This window comes from Geotrypetes seraphini, chromosome 4, assembly GCF_902459505.1.
Source record: "Geotrypetes seraphini chromosome 4, aGeoSer1.1, whole genome shotgun sequence".
In the NCBI taxonomy this organism is placed as follows: domain Eukaryota; kingdom Metazoa; phylum Chordata; class Amphibia; order Gymnophiona; family Dermophiidae; genus Geotrypetes; species Geotrypetes seraphini.
Window position 1 is genome coordinate 89,601,733 of NC_047087.1, and position 19,480 is coordinate 89,621,212.

At 49.6% G+C, this 19,480-nt stretch overlaps 1 protein-coding gene across 6 annotated transcripts in view; it reads left to right on the forward strand.

Moving 5' to 3' along the window:
• The window catches only part of MORC1 (MORC family CW-type zinc finger 1), a 178,542-nt gene that overhangs the window by 19,588 nt on the left and 139,474 nt on the right, over positions 1–19,480 (forward strand). For 5 of the 6 annotated variants that reach the window (XM_033943801.1, XM_033943804.1, XM_033943803.1 and 2 more), the window contains exon 6: positions 10,222–10,330. The exons of the other annotated variant lie outside the window; for it this stretch is intronic. In XM_033943801.1, coding sequence (XP_033799692.1) covers positions 10,222–10,330 — 109 coding nt within the window. The remainder of the gene's footprint in view (positions 1–10,221; positions 10,331–19,480) is intronic. 6 annotated transcript variants of the gene reach the window in all.

Sequence of the window (19,480 nt, forward strand, 5' to 3'; positions counted from 1 at the left end):
GGTCTCGCTGCGTGTCTGCGCACTGGTAGCAGGACCTTCTCCCTTTCAACCCATAGCGTTTTCTGGTTGAAGGTCTTCTGGCTGCCATAAGAGTGTGCTCCACGTCTTGTGGTAGGTTCATCCTCTCATCATCCATGCGGTCAGGGCTAAGGAACGCAGGTCGTGGTGGAGGGTAAGGTTCCCGCGTTGTGTAATGAGAACTGCACTGATCGGGAGTGGGGCGAGGTGGGTGAACCGCTATCCCTTGCTGGAACGGAAACCATGGTTGCAGGAGCCCGAACAGGGCAATCATGATCACCGTTGCTCTGTCCTGAAGAATCTTCTGCAGGACTTAGGGTGTTCCAACTCACAGACAGACCGTCTGGGCTGAGACGGCGATGGGTTGATCTCTTTGCGCAGAAGGTCGAGTATTTTGAGTTCGGTTCGGTTGCAAACAGGTCGATGCTCGGTGTGCCCCAGGTGCTGAAGATCTTCTTCATCGCCGCTGGGTTGAGACACCACTCATTGGGATCCAGCTGGTGGCTGAGTCTTTCAGCCAGGTCGTTCTGCTCCCACAGGAGGTAAGTTGCCTGGATGGGGCATTGAATGGAGTTGGAGAACTCCCACATGTGGCAAGCTTCCTTGCATAGCGAGGTCGACCCTGTCCCTCCCTGTTTGTTGATATAGTGCAAGGCCACCTGGTTTTCTGTTTGGGTGAGGACTGCCCTGCCTGTTTGAAGGTTTCGAGGGCATTCCCTAAGGCCCTGAGCTCCAATAGGTGGGTAGTCAGAGGTTGGGTACACTGGTCCCAGTGACGTCTGAGGTGCCCTTTCAGGGATCACATGAGTAGTCTGGTGTGCTGCACAACAAAGACCGGAGCGTGCTGACGATGAGCTGCTGGCAGGGATGCGCTGGGCCAGGGATGTCATGGCGTCGATCTGGTAGTCCCGTAGGACGGCCTTGGTCTGCGCGGTGTTGATGACTGCCCAGATGAACGATATCCCCTGGGTGGGTATCAGGTGGGATTTCATGTAGTTGATGAGGAACCCCAGTTCTTGGAGGAGGGTTATGGTGGTTGACGGGGCTGCCAGCTGTCGAGATAAGATAGGACGCGCACCCCTTGAAGGCGAGGATGTGCCACTGCCACGTACTTTGTGAACGCTCTTGGAGCCGTTGAGAGTCCAAGGGGCAGGACCTTGTACTGGAGGCGTCTGTCTTGGCCTTAGAAGCGACGATGCCTCCTGTGGGCTGGGTGCATGGGATACTAGCCAATACTCGGGCTGTAACAGGGCCAAGACTGTACCCAGAGAGTGCGTCTGGACCTTGTGTATGCATCTGTTGAGCTTACAGAGATCCAGGAACGAGCGTTGTCCTTGTCCATGGTGACGCGGGGGTTCCTGGAGTAGAAACCCCTTGATGATCTCCTCTGTTCGTCACCGCCTCTATTGATTCTGCCGAAGCAGGTCCTCTCCTTGCTGAAGGAAAGTTGGGTCATCAGATGGAGGGTGCCCCGCCCACTCGGGGGGGGGGGCGGGAGTGGAGACGAATTCGGAATCCCTGCTTGATGATGCTGAGGGCCCACTGGTCGATGGTGATCCTGGGCCAAGCCTTCGCAGACAATCTGATCATGCTGGGCCGGAGGGTGATCAAGGTTCTGTTTTTGTCTTGGGGAGAGGGCTGCCCTTGGATGCCCCTGCCCCTCGGGCGGTGCTTGTATGCGTAGCAGTTATGTTACTGTTGCGAGCGCTGGGGCACAGACTGCTGCCAGTGTGGACTGGCTCAGTTGTGAGCTGGAGTCTCTATTTTATTTTATTTATTTATTTCCTCTCACTGGCCTCATGATAAAGCCGCATCTGGAACTGGAGCGCAGCAATTCGTGCGCTCAGCATTGCGCCCTCGAAGGTCTTTTTCCCCGTGGAAACCAGGATTTTTCAGGTCCTTCCCTGACGGGAGTTGGAGGGGGGGGTCGTGCTGCCCTGTTTCTCTTAAGCTACCGCAATGTCCATGTATGGCTGCTGCGGATTGTCGAATCCCTGGGCTGGAAAGATCTGGTACTTCAATCCCAGTCTCCTTGATGTTGGTTGCCCTGAGGAGGGAGTCAGCCAAATCTTGTCTCTGCAGTCCAGGAGGTTCTTGTGGACTGGAATCGCCACTGCCTGCGTGAAGTACTGGTACTGGTAGTTCAGGCCTTGTAATACTCTGTCTTGGGTACTTGTTGTCCACCCACGTGGATCTTGAGAAAGGCTGTGAGTTTCTGGAGGGACTTGGGGTAAGTCCTCGTTTGTGGGGGTTTTTTTTTTAGTAAATATTTATTTATTTTTGTGGGTAGTGACTCGGGGCGTGGCTGGAGGCTGGTGTGTAGCTTGTTCCTCCGTTGCTTGGGTGCATGGCATGCCGCTGAACTGCGCCATGTTGTTGTGCATGGCTCCCTCTAAAGGGGGACATAGTGGGGAATGTAGCCCGCTGAGAGAGGAGTGGGTCAGCAGGAGGATTAACTGTGGCTGCTGGTCCCACCCCTGGTGGTTCGCAGGTTCATGTGCTGCTCCACTTGACTGGTTGGGTGGCTCCATGTACCCCACCGCCCTTCTCTGTCCTTCTTGAGAGGGGGGGAGAGCCTGCAGAGAAGGGGCAGGATGCACCCCTTCATCTGTGCCAGTGCTCCTGGCTGCGTTTCCCACTGTACCTGGAGGCAGAGAAAGAGGAGTGATAATGCCTCTTGAGTGGGCTTCTGCTGCTGTACTGCCTATTGTATATTAAACTGTACAGCGCTGCATATGCCTTCCAGTGCTATAGAAATCATGAATAGTACAGAGTCCCTCATGCTAGCTGGAAAAGCACTCTGCCTAGGTTTTATGAAGAGCAAACAGCTTTTTAGACTGAGGAGTTTCAAACCCCCACCTTTGGAGAGGCATGGTCTGACATGCCGCATCTCTGAAGATATCAGCACCCTGCTGAGAAAGGCAGACTCCTGGTTCCCAACATGAGAGGGGGAGGGGGGCAGGGTGGGAAAGGTGTGAATTGTAGACTCTGCAGGACCCCAAGAGGGAAGGAAACATCGAGTTGGGTTTTTGTTGTTTTTTTCAGCATGTCCTTTATAAGCTGAACTCTGGGGCAGCATGTCTCCTACTGGGGGGAGAGGTCTACAGGTCCCCTCCAAGGGAAAGAAGCATGGGAGATTCTTTCTCCTTAAATTCAGATTGGGAGGAGGGTGGGGCAGAGCCCTCGGGGCTGCAACAGATTATCAGAGGTTTCCCCAAAAACAAGCAGATAGGACTTACCTTTGAACCCCAATCGGCTCCCTGCAGAGGCTGGCTGTAAGAGGCAGCATGCCGTCTGGAGGGTTAAAGCCCCGATCTGTTGCTTGCAGAGGCTGTGGATTTACGCAGCAGCATGCAAGACTCCTATCGGCTGCCCTGCAGAGGATGGCTGTAGGTGGCAACATACAGGGATTCCTGGAGAGATCTCTCGGTCTGGCGAGACTCCTATCAGCTGCCCTGCAGAGGCTGGTTCTAAGCGGCAACATGCAGGGACTCCGGTAGATATTTCTCTACCGGGCCAAGTGCAGGCAGGGGGATTAGCTGAGCCAGGGCATCCTGGAGGCTCCTTGCCACTGTAGCTTGTGGATCCCCCGCTGCTGCATTCTGATGAGGATGGCTGCTGGAGGAAGATTCTCGGGCCTCACTTCTCTTCATGCCTGGCTGTAAGCAGCAACATGCAGGAACTCCTGGAGAGATCTCTCGGTCTGGTGAGACTCCTATCGGCTTCCTGCAGGGGCTGGCGGCTAGCGACAGCATGCAGGACCTCCGGGAGAGATTTCTCGACCGGGCAAGTTGCAGTTGGGGGGGTTGACTGAGCCAGGATGTCCTGGAGGCTCCTCACCGGATTCGTCTGTGGATCCCCCGCTGCTACGCTCCAATGAGGATGGCTGCTGGAGGAAGATTCTCGGGCCTCACTTCTCTTCATGAAGTCTCTCAGTGCCCTCTTCCTTGGCTTGCGTGCACGTGGTGACATGTGCGCACAATGCAAGCCACACGGAAACCTCGAGCGCCGGATCCAATCAGTGGGTGCACAATTCATGAGGATTCAGTGTGTTCATCCTCCTCCTGCATCCCAGTTGTTTCTTTAGATGATTCAGGCATCTTCAAGTTGATGAGTAGAAAAGTTGTAATGGAGAGCTGTAGAAAAATCCGACCGATGGGAACGAGCGGAAACTAAAGACTGGGGATTAGGGGGAAGCAAGGGGAAATGGGTAGGGCTCGGGCATGCCCAGTGGGGCCCGGGCACTGCACGTGCTCAGAGAAAAAAAAAAAAAAATCTCTCTGAGCTATTGGAGAGCTTATCCGCAAATTGGGAGGTGTTGGGACAACACCCATATGTGGCTGACTCATCCTGCTTGTCCTAGGAGAAACAGTTCTCTTGCCGATTGGAATTTGGAAATAGGAAAATTTAAAAGTCTAAGGTTCAAACTCCTGTTAGCATTTTCCAAATTTTCCAATTTTCTAACAAGTAAATTTTTATCCTTCAGTTGTAAATTAATTGAAGCTTTCGCTTCAGTCATAGATTTTTCCAATTTGTCTATTCTATCGGATTGCTTTAGAAGTTTCTCATCAAAAGTCTTAAGCTGTATGTTGGTACTCTGGGCTGAAGTGACGAATTGAGAGCAAAACTGACACATTTTTATCACTAAATTGAAAATAAAATCATTTTTCCTACCTTTGCTGTCTGGTGATTTCATGAGTCTCTGGTTGTGTTTCCCTCTGACTGTGCATCCTATCTTTCATTTCTTTCTGCACTCAGGCCCAACAATTGTCCCTTTCTATTTCCTCCCTCTTTCTTTCCTATGTCCTTAGTGCCCCCAGTACCTTCCTATGTCCTTAGTGTCCCTAGCGCCTCCTTCCTATGTCCTTAGTACCCCCAGTGCCTCCTTCCTATGTCCTTAGTGCCCCCAGATCCAGTGTCAGTTCTCCTTTGCACCTTTGTTCCAGGTCTCCCTCTCTCTCTCTCCCTCCTCTGTTATGATCTTGCCTCTCTCTGCTCTTCCTCAGGGGCTCTCCCCCTCTGTCTGCACCTCCCACAGTCCTGCTTCTGCCTCCTGTCTTTCCCCTTTGGTCCAGGCCTTTATCTCTCTAGTCTTTCTTCTACTTACAACCCCCCCTTCTCTGCCGTTTTCTTTCCATCCTTCATCCCTCCTTCCTATGTCCCCTCACTGCCTTCCAGTCTTTGTCCCACCCCCTCCCCAAAAGCCTGCCAGCCTACCTCCCCAAAGCCAGCCTTCCCCAAAGCCAGTCTGCCTGTCTACCTACCCCAGAGCCAGCCTGCCTGCCTACCTCCCCCAAAGCCAGCCTTCCTGCCTCCTCTAGAGCCAGCCTGCCTGCCTCCCCCAAAGCCAGCCTGCCTGTCTCCCCCAAAGTCTGCCAGTCTGCCTGCCTACCTCCCCCAGAGCCTGCCTGCCTGCCTACCTCCCCCAGAATCTGCCTACCTCCCCCAAAGCCTGCCTACCTACCTCCCTCCCCCAAAGCCAACCAGCCTGCCTACCTACCTCCCCCAGAGCCTGCCTGCCTGCCTACCTCCCCCAAACCCTGCCTACCTACCTCCCTCCCCCAGAGTCAGCCAGCCTGCCTGCCTGCCTGCCAACCTCCCCCAAAACCTGCCTACCTACCTCCCTGCCCCAGAGCCAGCCAGCCTGCCTGCCTATCTCCTTCCCCCCCCTACCGCGGAAAACAAAAGCCTCCCTGCAGGCCCGATTTAGGTCCACCGCCGCTACTCCTCTACTGCCACTACTCGAACCTGGAAGCCTTCTTCCCGACGTCAATTCTGACGTCGGAGAGGACGTTCCGGGCCAGCCAGGCAGCCTAAATCGAGCCTGGAGGGAGGCTTTTTTTTTTTTTTGGTGCGGCAGGGGAGGGACAGGAAGCGATCGCCTGTCCCGTTGTCCCTGCGCACAGCTTCGGGGCGCTGTCCCTGAAAACGGGACATTTTGGCGTCCCGAAGCTGTGTGTGGGGACAACAGGACAGGGGATCCGAAAACGGGACTGTCCCGTTCAAAACGGGACATATGGTCACCTTAACTATGGGCCACAGTCAGTAGTGCTAGTTGAGGTTGCAGTGCTTGGAGGAATTCTGGGAGCAGTGTGTATAAAGACAAGCAGCAATTCAGCCAGCAGAGTGTGTGGAGCAGCATGGCAGTGGCGGCAGCAGCAGCCAAGAGTGTGAAGAGGTGCTCCAGCTGCAGGAGACTTCGGGGAGCTTGGGGAGCTTGGGTTGATGCATGCTATACAACATGAGGGAGCTGATCTGACCACACAGGTGAGAAGGGATGGTCAAACACTGCAGTAAATGAATTATCTGTGAGTACCAGAAAAATGGCACTGATACACCTTATGACGAGAGTGCTGTCAGTGCAGGAAAGGGGAACTAAGAGCTGGTAGCAGAGGTTTTCCCTTCCTTATCTCAGGAGGAAGCTTTGGGGAAAAGGGAGGGGAAAGCAGCATTCACAGCAGTTGGAGGGCTGGGAGATCCCTGGTAAGAATGGCCTTAGGAGAGGTCCCCCCACCCCCAAGGATATGTGTTGCTGCTGTATAAGGCTTTTTGCCTTTGCGTTCTCCTCTGCCACCAACCCAATTTTGTGCACCATTCTCATTCATTTGAAGCAGATGAGTAAGTCTGATTGTGGATCCAATAGTCACGATGCAAAACGTCAAAACTTCATGTTTCTTTTGGAGCTTGGAAGGTATGGATGGCCTTTTGTAGCCTTGGGAGGGAGTGTTGTATATTTTTTTTCCTGTGGTCTCTGCAGAGTCAGGTGGTACAGAGAATAGGAGTTAATCCCAGGTCAATGATTCTAGTCACACTGGACTCAGGAGGTCATGATATGAGGACCTGGGCAGACTAAATTATGGGGAAGACCTCAAGCTTCCAATAGAGAGGGATCTTCTATTTCAAAATTCCTTTTTCACTGCATTTTTTTCATGAAGTCTTACAGTTCTGGCTGCTTGAGCCAGGGAGGATACCCCTCGTCCCCCACACACACTTTGGAAAGGCATGCTTAGAATTTTGATTTTAGAATTTCTATGTGATGCTGTACAAGCACTGCATACTTCTGGTAGCGCTATAGAAATAATTAATAGTAGTAGTAGGAATTCCACCTATTTTGAGAGTGCTCTTTTACTTTCCACATATCTGGATTAGTCTGATGGATAAATAAGGAAGGAGAAATTTGGTCTTGCCTACTAATATTATTTTCTTGAGTTCAGTCTTGAGTCCTGCCCACTTGATTGTAAGAGTAGTTATTTAAAGGTTGGTTTTTTTCAGGAGTTACACACTGGCACTCAATACTGGCACTTTTTCAGCCTGTCAAAATAACCCAGTGCAACTGAGAACTGACAAAAATAAAAGTAAAGTGCAGCTCAAGCCTTGGGACCTGTGGCCAGCTCATTGCTTGCTGGTCTAATCTCCTCCAACTAGGGAAGTCTGCATTTGAGGGGGTGGGATTGGCAGATGCTGAGTGTCCACACAAGCTCCAAAGGATCCACACTTCTCTGTACTTTTATTTTTGAGGCAACCTGAGAGGATGATGGCAGAGGCAGCGGCAACAGCATCAATGGTGTTAGAAAAGGAAGTGAGGGGAGAACCTGAACCAAAAGGAAAGAGAAGAGAGGGAGACATGAGGGGTGATGGACTGAAGATGCGGGAAGGAAAAAGGGCAGAGACACCGAGATTCTGGCAGGGAAGGGAACAGAGAGAAGTAATGGGCAAGTGGAAAGTGAGGAGGTAGAGAAGAGAAAGAAGACATGCTGGACATGGATGGGGGGGAGACAGGAAGGAAATGTTGGACATGGATGGATGGAAAGGATGAAGGAGTCAGAAGATGGATTGGGGGGCAGAAGGAGAGGTAGAGATGTTGGACAGGGAGGGGAGAAGGGAGGAGAGATTTTGATGGACAGGAATTGAGAAGGGAAGAGATAAGTTGGTTGCTAGATATGATGGAAGGAAAGATAAGATAAATGGGGTTAGCAAATAGAAGACACAGGGGATATGCTGGACATAGGTAGGGCTTCCTAGACTTTCCAATTCATGTTTCCCCTGCATATTTTTAATTAGCAGTCACTTATTTTGTATTTGGTGAAGCTCTGTGCATGGGTGGTACATGTGACTAGGGAGGTGGAGGCAGAGCCAGGAATAGTCATACCACCCCATAAAATTGGCTCTGAATGTAAGTACTAGCACTTTTTTTCTGGAAAAAAAGCAATGGGTCATTCCAGTTTGGCTCAAATTGATTTCAAATGGATTGTTATGATTAAATATGTATTATTTTAAGTTTCTACTTTGGTTTCTGTAAAGAATCTTTGTTCTTCACCTCTTGTAGAGGTTAGGGATGGTTTATGGGCTTTATTTCAGAAAATACTATGAGGGGATGGGGACAAGTTACACTTTGCCTTTCATAGGGAGGAACGCTCAGTCCTCTGTTTCCATTGACTTGTAAAGGGGCATCACCTGAATGGTCTGGTAGCACTCAAAATAGCAGGTAAAACCAAATTTCTCCTTTTCCACGTTGATCAAGTTACAGAAGATGAAGGTGTTCTCAGTTTCTGCCTTTCTACAGTAATTTAGTTCAATTTGAAGCTGCATTTATGATGACATTACTCAAAGCGGCTTACAGAAATATAGATCAAGCAAAATACAACCAAGATCCAAATGTTGTAAAATAGACATCCCAATGGGGATGCATGAAAAAGTCAAAAGGAAATCCAGAACATAACAGCTATACACAGCCACTAAATCCAGGGTAAACAAAATCAAAATAGGAACTCAATAGCATGGCAATAATGTAAAACTTAAGAAACATTTCAAAGCCATTCCCCTGTTTGAAGCAGTGTTTTAAATCATAAAAAAGGAGCTCTTTGAAAATTGTGGTAAAAATAGTCACACTGTAGTGCATCACTCATGCTTTTACTAGCTTTTAACACAAGGGTTCCTGGGGATGGAGATTGAACCATGGATGTAAACATGGAGAATACTCACAATTTGGCAAATGAGGAGCCTGCTTTTAGGTACCAAGAATGCGCCTATTTATTTATTTAAAAATCATTCTACCCTGCCTATTTGAAGCCTGCTCTATAAAGAAATGTCTGTACAACTTTTCTTTATAGAATACTAGTATAATGAGTTAGATATGCTCCTTTATTATAGGTATGAACTCTTACACCATCCATAAAGTGTATATAAAAGCTTGCATCTAAAATATGAACGTGTGCACACAAAGGGCAATCCTATAAAAGTCATCATGAATGACATTACAAATTCATCATGAATGACATCACAAAAGTCATCATGAATGACATCACAAATTGGCATTTACACATGTATGTGCTAGGTGCTATTCTATAAAGCTGGTGTACTAGTCTCATGGCACATAACAGCGAATTGGCTTTGCAAGCGGGCGGAGCATAGGCGTGTCATGGGCATTCTGTCTAGCAATGCACATACCTCATAGAACAGTGTTTCGCAAACTGTGTGCCGCGCCACACCAGTGTGCCTCCTGAGATTTCTGGTGTGCCACGACATACTGGCAAGGAGGAGAGTCATCCACGCTGGCTGCCTGCCTACAGGTCATGCCTCTTGTTATGAGAGCATGTCCTGTAGGAAGTCAGCCGGCGTAGATGACTCTCCTCCTGGCCGGCGTCTCTCCTCTTCTCCCTGCACCTTCCGGATCCCTGTAACAGCTGTGTCACGGCACGACAGGCCTCTGCGAAGGCGTAGATATTGACACGATGACATCACACATGCACGTGATGTCATCACGTCAACTTCCGATTGCCTTGCAGCCGGGGCACTACATTTAGGGCTCCTTAGTGTTTTTAGCGCGCACTGAAGATTAGCACGCGCTAACCCTCAAGCTAGGTGGAAAATACTAACACCAGCTCTATGGAGGCGTTAGCGTGTAGCACGCAGGGCAATGTAGCATGTGCTAAGTGCATGCTAAAACTGCTAGCGCAGCTTAGTAAAAGGAGCCCAGCTGGAAAAGTTTGCAGGACACTGTGATAGAATAATACCAGATGTGTGCATTTCAAGTTGCACTTAGGTGCCCCAGCTTATGCCTTTTATTGATCTTGGATAAGCTAGCTCTCGAAAGCACTACTATTTTATAACAGTTTGTACAGAGGCTAGTTTGCAAGTTTGTACAAAGGCAACATTAATGGAATATGCCTTGGATGTCTTTTCTCTTTTCTCTCCTCAATACAGTGGAGCTATGCGAATAGGGAAGGATTTTATACTGTTTACAAAGAAAGAAGATATAATGACCTGTCTCCTCTTTTCTCAGACATTCTGTGAAACCGAAGGCCTTGATGAGGTGTGTTTTATTGTAGATAAACTGCAGGGGAGAAGTCCTGTGATTGTTCTGTGGACTGCAGCATGTGTTTGTGTCTTGGAATTTGTATAACTATTAGGTTTTTTAAAAATTTATTTGGATTTAGCTCACACCTTTTTCAGTTGTAGCGCAAAGTGACTTAAATTCAGGTACAGTAGACATTTTTATGTTTTTGGAGGGCTTACAATTTAAGGAGCCCTTTTACTAAAATATGAGCTTATTCCAGGACAAGCAGGCAGCATATTCTTGACTGATGGGTGATGGCACTCACGGAGCCCCGGTACGGACAATTTTAGAGCGATTGCACTCTAAGAACTTAGAAAGTTCTAGTTAGGCCGCACCACGCGTGCGCGAGTGCCTTCCCGCCCGACGGAGGCGCGTGGTCCCCAGTTTCTTAGTTTCCGCGGAGCTAAGAAGACGCGTTTTTCAACGGCTGTTGAAACTTTTTTCACTTGCCTTCCCGCTCGCGCAAAATTTTCTTCACGGAAGTTCTCTTCCTTTTTTTCTATTTCTATTTAAAAAAAAAACCCAACAATATAATTCGTACTTTTCTTTTTTTTTTTCGGGTTCGCCCCGGTGGGGCCTGTTGCCATCATCGAAGCCTCCGCCTTCGATTTAGCAGAGGCCGTTTTTACATTCATGCCCCCTCAGCCTGGTTTTAAAAAGTGCCAACGGTGCGCGCGCCCAATTTCTCTGACCGACCCGCACAATTGGTGTCTTCAGTGCCTGGGTCCGGATCACAGGGCTTCCACCTGCACCCGTTGTGCTACACTTAAAAAATGTACCTTAAAAAATCGCCAAATCCAACAGAAACTTCTGTTCGGTACCGCAATGGCTGAAACCTCGGCGTCCACACCGGCGTCGACGACATCTAAGCCGGCACCCACTTCATCGACACCGCGGCGGCGTCTCACCCCTCAGGTAAGCCGGCTAAGAAGCCTTCCTCACTGGAGCGCCCTCCGGTCGCTGTGGCAGAGAGTCCAATCCTGCCGACCGCGAGGCGCCCTCGTAAACGTTCCGCCCCCTATAGAGGTGAGTGCATCCTCCTCGGCCTCCTCATCCTCTGGGCGTCGAGTGGCACCCCAGGTACCGCAAAAAAAGAAAGCGGTATCGATGCCCTCCTTGGACGACCGTATTGTGGCCGTCCTTCAGGTGCAGCTTAAAGAGCAGTTGCAACAGCTCTTTCCTGCTCTCTTAGCACTGAGCCTTCCAGTCCCGGTCTGATCTGAGCCACCGGTACCGGCTGTGGAGCAGCCTTTATTGTCGGCTTCTGCTCTGTCGGTACCGGTTTCTTCATCTGCTTCAGCCTCCATGCCGGTATTGTCTGCTGAGACGAGAGGTCTCCATCGTGCGGTCCAAACAACTGACCCCACACCGGTGTCTGATTCTTCTCGACACCGCCAACCTCTCACTTCCCCAGGTACCGCTTCATTGCGCTCCGGTAAGTCGGCACGCAAAACTAGACATACTGAGCCTTCGACACCGGAGTCCCGGGGTCGTGCCTCCCAAGTCAGAGATCCTGATCTTTGGGACGACTCCGAAGAACCTTTGTTGTCCGAAGATGAGGTGTCCTCCCCTGAGGAAGAACCTGCTGGCTGAGATCCTTCTGCCAAGCATGATTCCTCCTCCTTTACGTCTTTCTTAAAGGAGATGTGTGAGTCTCTCTCTCTATTCCTTTGGAGGCTGAATCTAAAAAGTCTAAAGCTTTTCTTGAAGCTTTGGATTTTGATCAGCCACCAAAGGAATTTCTCAAGCTGCCCTTGCATGATATTTTACGAGAGACTTTCTATAAAAATCTGGAGACACCCTTGACCATCCCAGGTGCTCCTCGGAAATTAGACACCTTATACAAAGTGTTTCCTATCCCGGGTTTTGACAAACCTCAGCTTCCACACAAATCATTGCTGGTAGAATCCACCTTGAAAAAGTCTACCGGCGCTAGTGTCTATGCATCTGTCCCTCCTGGCAGAGAGGGCAAAGCTATGGATAAGTTTAGCAAGCGTCTCTGTCAAAACGCTATGCTAGCTAACTGCTCAGGTAATTATGCCTTTTATTTTTCATTTTACCTGAAGCATCTTATCCAGCAGCTTTCCTCTTTTCAGAAATATCTTCCTGATCGAAAACTCCCTTTATTTCAACAATACACTTCTAGTCTGTTGCAACTTCATAAGTTCATGGTCAGTTCAATTTACGACACCTTCGAGCTCACTTCTAGGGCCACAGCCATGGCGGTTGCAATGAGACGTCTAGCTTGGCTTAGAGTCTCTGAACTTGACGTGAACCACCAGGACCGCCTTGCCAACGCTCCATGTTTGGGGGACGAGCTGTTTGGAGACTCTTTGGACTCCACCACTCAGAAGCTTTCTGCCCATGAGACTCGCTGGGACACACTCTTAAAGAACAAGAAAAAGCCTCCACCTTCTCATTCTTTTCGCCAGCAAGCCTCCTACCAACGTCGCTACTCCGCTCAACAACAACCGCGGCATCCACGTCAACCACAACGCCAACAACCTAGAGCTCAACAACAACAGGTGGTACAACAACCTGTACCACCTAAACCAACTCAACCCTTTTGACTTTCTTCTCCAGGACATAGCCAGTCTTCCTCCGTCCTCTCTACTGCCACAGCCTATCGGAGGTCGTCTATCCTTTTTTATCCCAGGACAAGCAGGCAGCATATTCTTGACTGATGGGTGACGGCACCGACGGAGCCCCGGTACGGACAATTTTAGAGTGATTGCACTCTAAGAACTTTAGAAAGTTCTAGCTCGGCCGCACCGCGCACGCGCGAGTGCCTTCCCGCCCGACAGAGGCGCGCGGTCCCTCAGTTTCTTAGTTTCCGCGGAGCTAAGAAGTCGCACGTTTCAACGGCTGTTGAAAACTTTTTCCATTTTTCGCCTTCCCGCTCGCGTAAACGTCTTTAGAAGGTTTATTTCCTTCATTTTATTTTACTTTCTTTCTTAAAAAAAAAAAAAAAAAAACTGATTTAGTTTTCTTTCTTTTTTCGGTTTCGCCCCGGCGGGGCCTACTGCCACTATCGAAGCCTCGGCCTTCGATTTGGCTGAAGCCGTCTTCACATTCATGCCCCCTCAACCCGGGTTTAAAAAGTGCCAGCGGTGTGCACGGCCAATTTCACTGTCTGACCCACATAATTGGTGTCTACAGTGCCTTGGCCCGGACCATCAATCGTCTACCTGCACCCGCTGTGCGACTCTAAAGAAAAGAACTCTTAAAAATAGAGAGATTCAACAAAAACTTCTTTTCGGCACCGAGATGTCCGATACCACTCCGGCACCGACTTCGACTCCGGCTCAGTCGGCACCCACATCGTCGACACCACGCGATACCGCGTCGGTGTCGGCTCCTCCAGGTAAGCCGGCTAAGAAGCCTTCCCCGTTGGAGCGTCCTCCGGTCTCAATAGCAGCGAGCCCAATCCTGCAGACCTCGAGGCGCTCACGGAAGCGCTCCGCTCCAATAGAGGTGAGCCCCTCTACATCGGGTTCCTCATCCTCGGAGCGTAGAGCGGCACCGCAGGTACCGCAAAAGAAAAAGGCGGTACCGGTGCCTTCTCTCGAAGACCGTATTGCTGCTGTTCTAAAATTACAACTTAAAGAACAGTTAGAGCACATTCTGCCTTCACTCCTGGTACCGAGTCTTCCGGTACCAGTCCGGTCTGAGCCGCCGGTACCGACAGTGGATCGTCCTACTTTGTCAACTTCCACTTCGTCGGTACCGGTACAGTCTGTTTCCTCTGTCTCCATGCCGATTCTTGCACCGGAGCCGAGATCCCACCATCAAGCTGTTCAGACTTCGGCACCGGTGCATACAGTCACATCCCCCGGTACCGAGTCAGGCAGGTCAGGGAAATCTCATAGAAAATCCCATCACTTACAGTCTTCCACGCCGGATTCTCGGGACCGGAGCTTCCAAGTTCAAGACCCTGACTTGTGGGGCGACTCAGAAGACCCTCTCCTTTCTGAGGGAGAATGTTCTTCTGGTGAAGAGGACACCTCTGCCTTGGGGCCCTCCTCTAAACCAGAAGTATCTTCTTTTTCTTCCTTTTTAAAGGAAATGTGTGACTCTCTCTCTATTCCTTTGGAGGCTGAGTCACAGAAATCCAAAGCTTTTCTTGATGCTCTGGATTTTGATCAGCCTCCAAAGGAATACCTTAAGTTACCTCTCCATGATATCTTGAGAGAGACGTTCTATAAAAATTTGGAATCTCCCCTCACCATTCCTGGGGCTCCCCGAAAATTAGACTCTCTATACAGAGTCCTTCCTATCCCTGGGTTTGATAAACCCCAGTTACATCATGAGTCCCTTTTGGTCGAATCCACCCTCAAAAAGTCCAAGGGGGCTAGTGTGTATGCTTCTGTCCCTCCTGGCAGAGAGGGAAAGTCTATGGACAAGTTTGGGAAACGACTATACCAAAATGCAATGTTGGCGAATCGATCAGGGAATTATGCATTCCATTTCTCCTTCTACTTAAAGCAGCTTATTCAGAATATCTCTGCTTTTGAGAAATATCTCCCTGATCGGAAAAAGTCGGTTTTTCACCAAACTTGTTCTTCGCTTTTCCAGCTCCGGAAATTCATGGTTAGATCCATTTATGACACCTTCGAGCTGACCTCTAGGGCTACAGCCATCTCAGTGGCAATGAGACGGCTGGCCTGGCTTAGGGTTTCTGAACTCGATGTTAACCATCAGGATCGGCTAGCCAATGCACCTTGCCTAGGGGATGAGTTGTTTGGAGATTCCATGGACTCCACCACTCAAAAGTTATCGGCTCATGAGACTAGATGGGATACACTTCTTAAGTCTAAGAAGCCGCCAACAACCAGACCTTTTCGTCCACAATCCTCCTACCAGCGTAGATTTGTGGCTCGTCCTCTGCCTCAAGCTGCTCCCCAGCAACGACGCCAGAGACAACAAAGGCCGGCTGCTAGACAGCCTCAGCAACAACAACAGGTAAAACCTGCACCAGTGCAAAAGTCTACACAACCCTTTTGACTTAATTCTCCAGAACATAGCCAGTTTTGTTCCTTCTACCCAACTTCCACAACCTATAGGAGGACGCCTTACTTATTTCATAAGCCGTTGGGAACTTATCACGTCAGACCAGTGGGTCCTCAACATCATCCGCCACGGCTACTCTCTCAACTTTCAGTCACTACCTCCTCCAAGTCAACCAAAAGAGTCTGCTTCCAGTCCTCAATTAACCCTTCTTCTCCAAGAGGTTCAATCCCTCCTTCTTCTAAATGCCATAGAAGAAGTTCCCCTAGACCAGCAGGGGCAGGGGTTCTACTCCCGATATTTTTTAGTCCCCAAAAAAACAGGAGATCTCAGACCCATTCTAGATCTCCGCGATCTCAACAAATATTTGGTCAAAGAAAAGTTCAAGATGCTTTCTCTGGCCACTCTTTATCCTCTTCTCAATCAAGGCGACTGGCTATGTTCCCTCGATCTCAAAGAAGCGTACACTCACATACCAGTAAATCTGGCTTCCAGACAGTACCTACGCTTCATGATCAATCATTCTCATTACCAATACAAGGTGCTGCCCTTCGGCCTTGCCTCCTCTCCAAGGGTCTTCACCAAGTGTCTCATTGTGGTAGCGGCATTTCTACGCTCTCATCACTTCCAGGTCTTCCCTTACCTGGACGACTGGTTAATCAAGGCCACATCCGCTCAAGCAGTTCTTCTGGCCACCAACCAAACCATCTTGTTTCTACAAATTCTGGGGTTCGAGATCAATCTACCCAAATCTCATCTCATCCCTACTCAGAGACTTCAATTCATTGGAGCGATCCTGGACACACTCCTCATGAAAGCTTTCCTACCATCCAATCGTCTTCAGACCCTTCAGTCTCTATGTCAACAGGTACTTTCACTGCCTTCCATCTCAGCCAGGCAAATGATGGTACTCTTGGGGCACATGGCGTCTACAGTTCATGTCACGCCCCTCGCACGTCTTCACCTACGCACTCCTCAATGGACCCTTGCTACTCAGTGGTCCCAAGCGACGGATCCTTGCTCACGACACATATCTGTGACATCATCTCTTCGTCAGTCTCTTCAATGGTGGTTGGTATCCTCAAATCTATCCAGAGGTCTTCTGTTCCATCAGCCCCCTCATCACCTGGTTATCACCACCGACGCCTCTCTTTATGCATGGGGAGCTCACTTGAACGAGTTCCAGACTCAAGGTCTTTGGACAGCCCAGGAAAAGAAGCATCAAATCAATTTCCTGGAACTCAGAGCGATGTTTTATGCCCTCAAGGCTTTCCAACATCTTCTCTTTCCTCAGGTCCTCTTGTTGTGCACAGACAATCAAGTTGCGATGTACTACATCAACAAACAGGGTGGGACAGGCTCTCGCCTTCTATGCCAAGAAGCCCAAAAGATCTGGAATTGGGCCATAGATCACCATCTCTTCCTGAAAGCTATCTACATTCAGGGAACACAGAATTCTTTAGCGGACAAACTCAGCAGAATTCTCCAGCCTCACGAGTGGACACTCGATCCTATAACTCTGCAGTCTATCTTCACTCAATGGGGCACTCCTCAGATAGACCTCTTTGCAGCTCCTCACAATCACCAGCTGCCCCTCTTCTGCTCCAGACTTTACTCTCCTCACCGTCTGACAGCGGATGCTTTTCTCCTCGACTGGTCGAATCTGTTCCTGTACGCCTTCCCTCCTCTGCCTCTAATGTTGAGAACCTTATTCAAGCTCAAGAGGGAACGAGCCACCATGATTCTGATTGCTCCGAGGTGGCCCAGGCAACATTGGTTCTCCCTTCTACTTCAACTCAGTTCCAGGGAACCTTTTCTTCTTCCTCTGTTTCCTTCTCTGCTTACGCAACAGCAGGAAACCCTCCTTCATCCCAACCTCCAGTCTCTACACCTGACAGCTTGGTATCTCTCGGGCTGACATCTCATGATACTCTCTTATCTCAGCCTGTTCGTTCCATTCTGGATGCCTCCAGGAAACCAACCACTCTGCAATGTTACCATCAGAAGTGGACGAGATTTTCCTCCTGGTGTCTTCTTCATCATCTTGATCCCACTTCCCTGGCAGTGGAGACGTTGTTGGACTATTTGCTCTCTTTGTCTGACTCTGGCCTTAAGTCTTCGTCCATCAGAGTCCACCTCAGTGCCATTTCAGCTTTTCATGAGCCAGTCCATGGAAAACTTCTCTCAGCTCATCCCCTGGTGTCCAGGTTCATGCGTGGGCTTTTCAACGTGAAACCACCTCTTAAAGCCCCTCCTGTTATCTGGGATCTCAATGTGGTTCTTTCTGCTTTAATGAAGCCTCCATTTGAACCCTTGGCTACCTCTCCTTTCAAGTTTCTTACTTGGAAGGTGCTTTTCCTTATTGCCCTTACCTCTGCCAGGAGGGTCAGTGAGCTTCATGCACTGGTCGCAGATCCTCCCTTTACGGTTTTTCACCATGACAAGGTGGTTCTGCGTACACATCCAAAGTTTCTCCCTAAGGTTGTATCTGAATTCCATCTCAACCAATCCATTGTTCTCCCTGTTTTCTTTCCAAAACCTCATTCTCATTCTGGAGAACAAGCTCTACACACTTTGGATTGTAAAAGGGCTCTGGCTTACTATCTAGAGCGTACGAAACCCCACAGATCAGTTCCTCAACTTTTTCTGTCCTTTGATCCAAATAAATTGGGACGTCCCGTTTCTAAACGTACGTTGTCTAATTGGCTGGCAGCGTGCATTTCATTCTGTTATGCTCAGACCGGACTGACACTGGAAGGTTCTGTCACGGCCCATAGAGTCAGAGCAATGGCAGCATCTGTAGCTTTCCTCCGCTCCACTTCTATTGAGGAAATCTGCAAGGCTGCTACTTGGTCCTCAGTTCACACTTTTACATCTCATTATTGTCTGGATGCTTTTTCCAGACGGGATGGACACTTCGGCCAATCTGTTTTGCAAAATTTGTTTTCCTAATGGCCAACCTTCCCTCCATCCCTCTTTTTGTTAGCTTGGAGGTCACCCATCAGTCAAGAATATGCTGCCTGCTTGTCCTGGGATAAAGCACAGTTACTTACCGTAACAGGTGTTATCCAGGGACAGCAGGCAGATATTCTTGCGTCCCACCCACCTCCCCGGGTTGGCTTCTTAGCTGGCTTATACTAACTGAGGGACCGCGCGCCTCTGTCGGGCGGGAAGGCACTCGCGCGTGCGCGGTGCGGCCGAGCTAGAACTTTCTAAAGTTCTTAGAGTGCAATCACTCTAAAATTGTCCGTACCGGGGCTCCGTCGGTGCCGTCACCCATCAGTCAAGAATATCTGCCTGCTGTCCCTGGATAACACCTGTTACGGTAAGTAACTGTGCTTTCTCAGCCGTTGGGAGATCATCACCTCAGACCAGTGGGTTCTCAACATCATTCGCCACGGCTACTCTCTCAATTTTCAGACTCTTCCCATTCCAAGTCCTCCAAAAGAGTCTGCTTTGAACACATCTCAGTCCTCTCTTCTCCTTCAAGAGATCCAATCCCTTCTTCTTCTGAACGCCCTAGAGGAAGTTCCTCTAGATCAGAAGGGGCAGGGATTCTACTCCCGATATTTTCTGGTCCCCCAAAAAACCGGGGACCTCAGACCCATTCTAGATCTCAGAGATCTCAACAAATGCTTGGTCAAAGAAAAGTTCAAAATGCTTTCTCTGGCCACACTTTATCCTCTTCTCACTCAGGGCGACTGGCTATGTTCCCTCGATCTCAAAGAGGCCTACACGCACATCCCGGTCAATCTGGCCTCCAGACAGTATCTCCGTTTCATGATCGATCGCTGCCATTACCAGTACAAGGTGTTACCCTTCGGCCTTGCCTCCTTTCCCAGGGTCTTCACAAAGTGTCTCATCGTGGTGGCTGCTTTTCTACGCTCCCACCATCTTCAGGTCTTCCCTTATCTAGACGACTGGTTAATCAAGTCTCCTTCCTCTCAAGCAGTGCTTCATGCCACCAACCAGACCATCCTCTTTCTCCAACTTCTGGGTTTCGAGATCAATCTGCCCAAATCACATTTCATCCCCACTCAGAGACTTCAGTTCATAGGAGCGATCCTGGACACGGTCCTCATGAGGGCGTTTCTTCCATCCAAACGCCTTCAGGCTCTT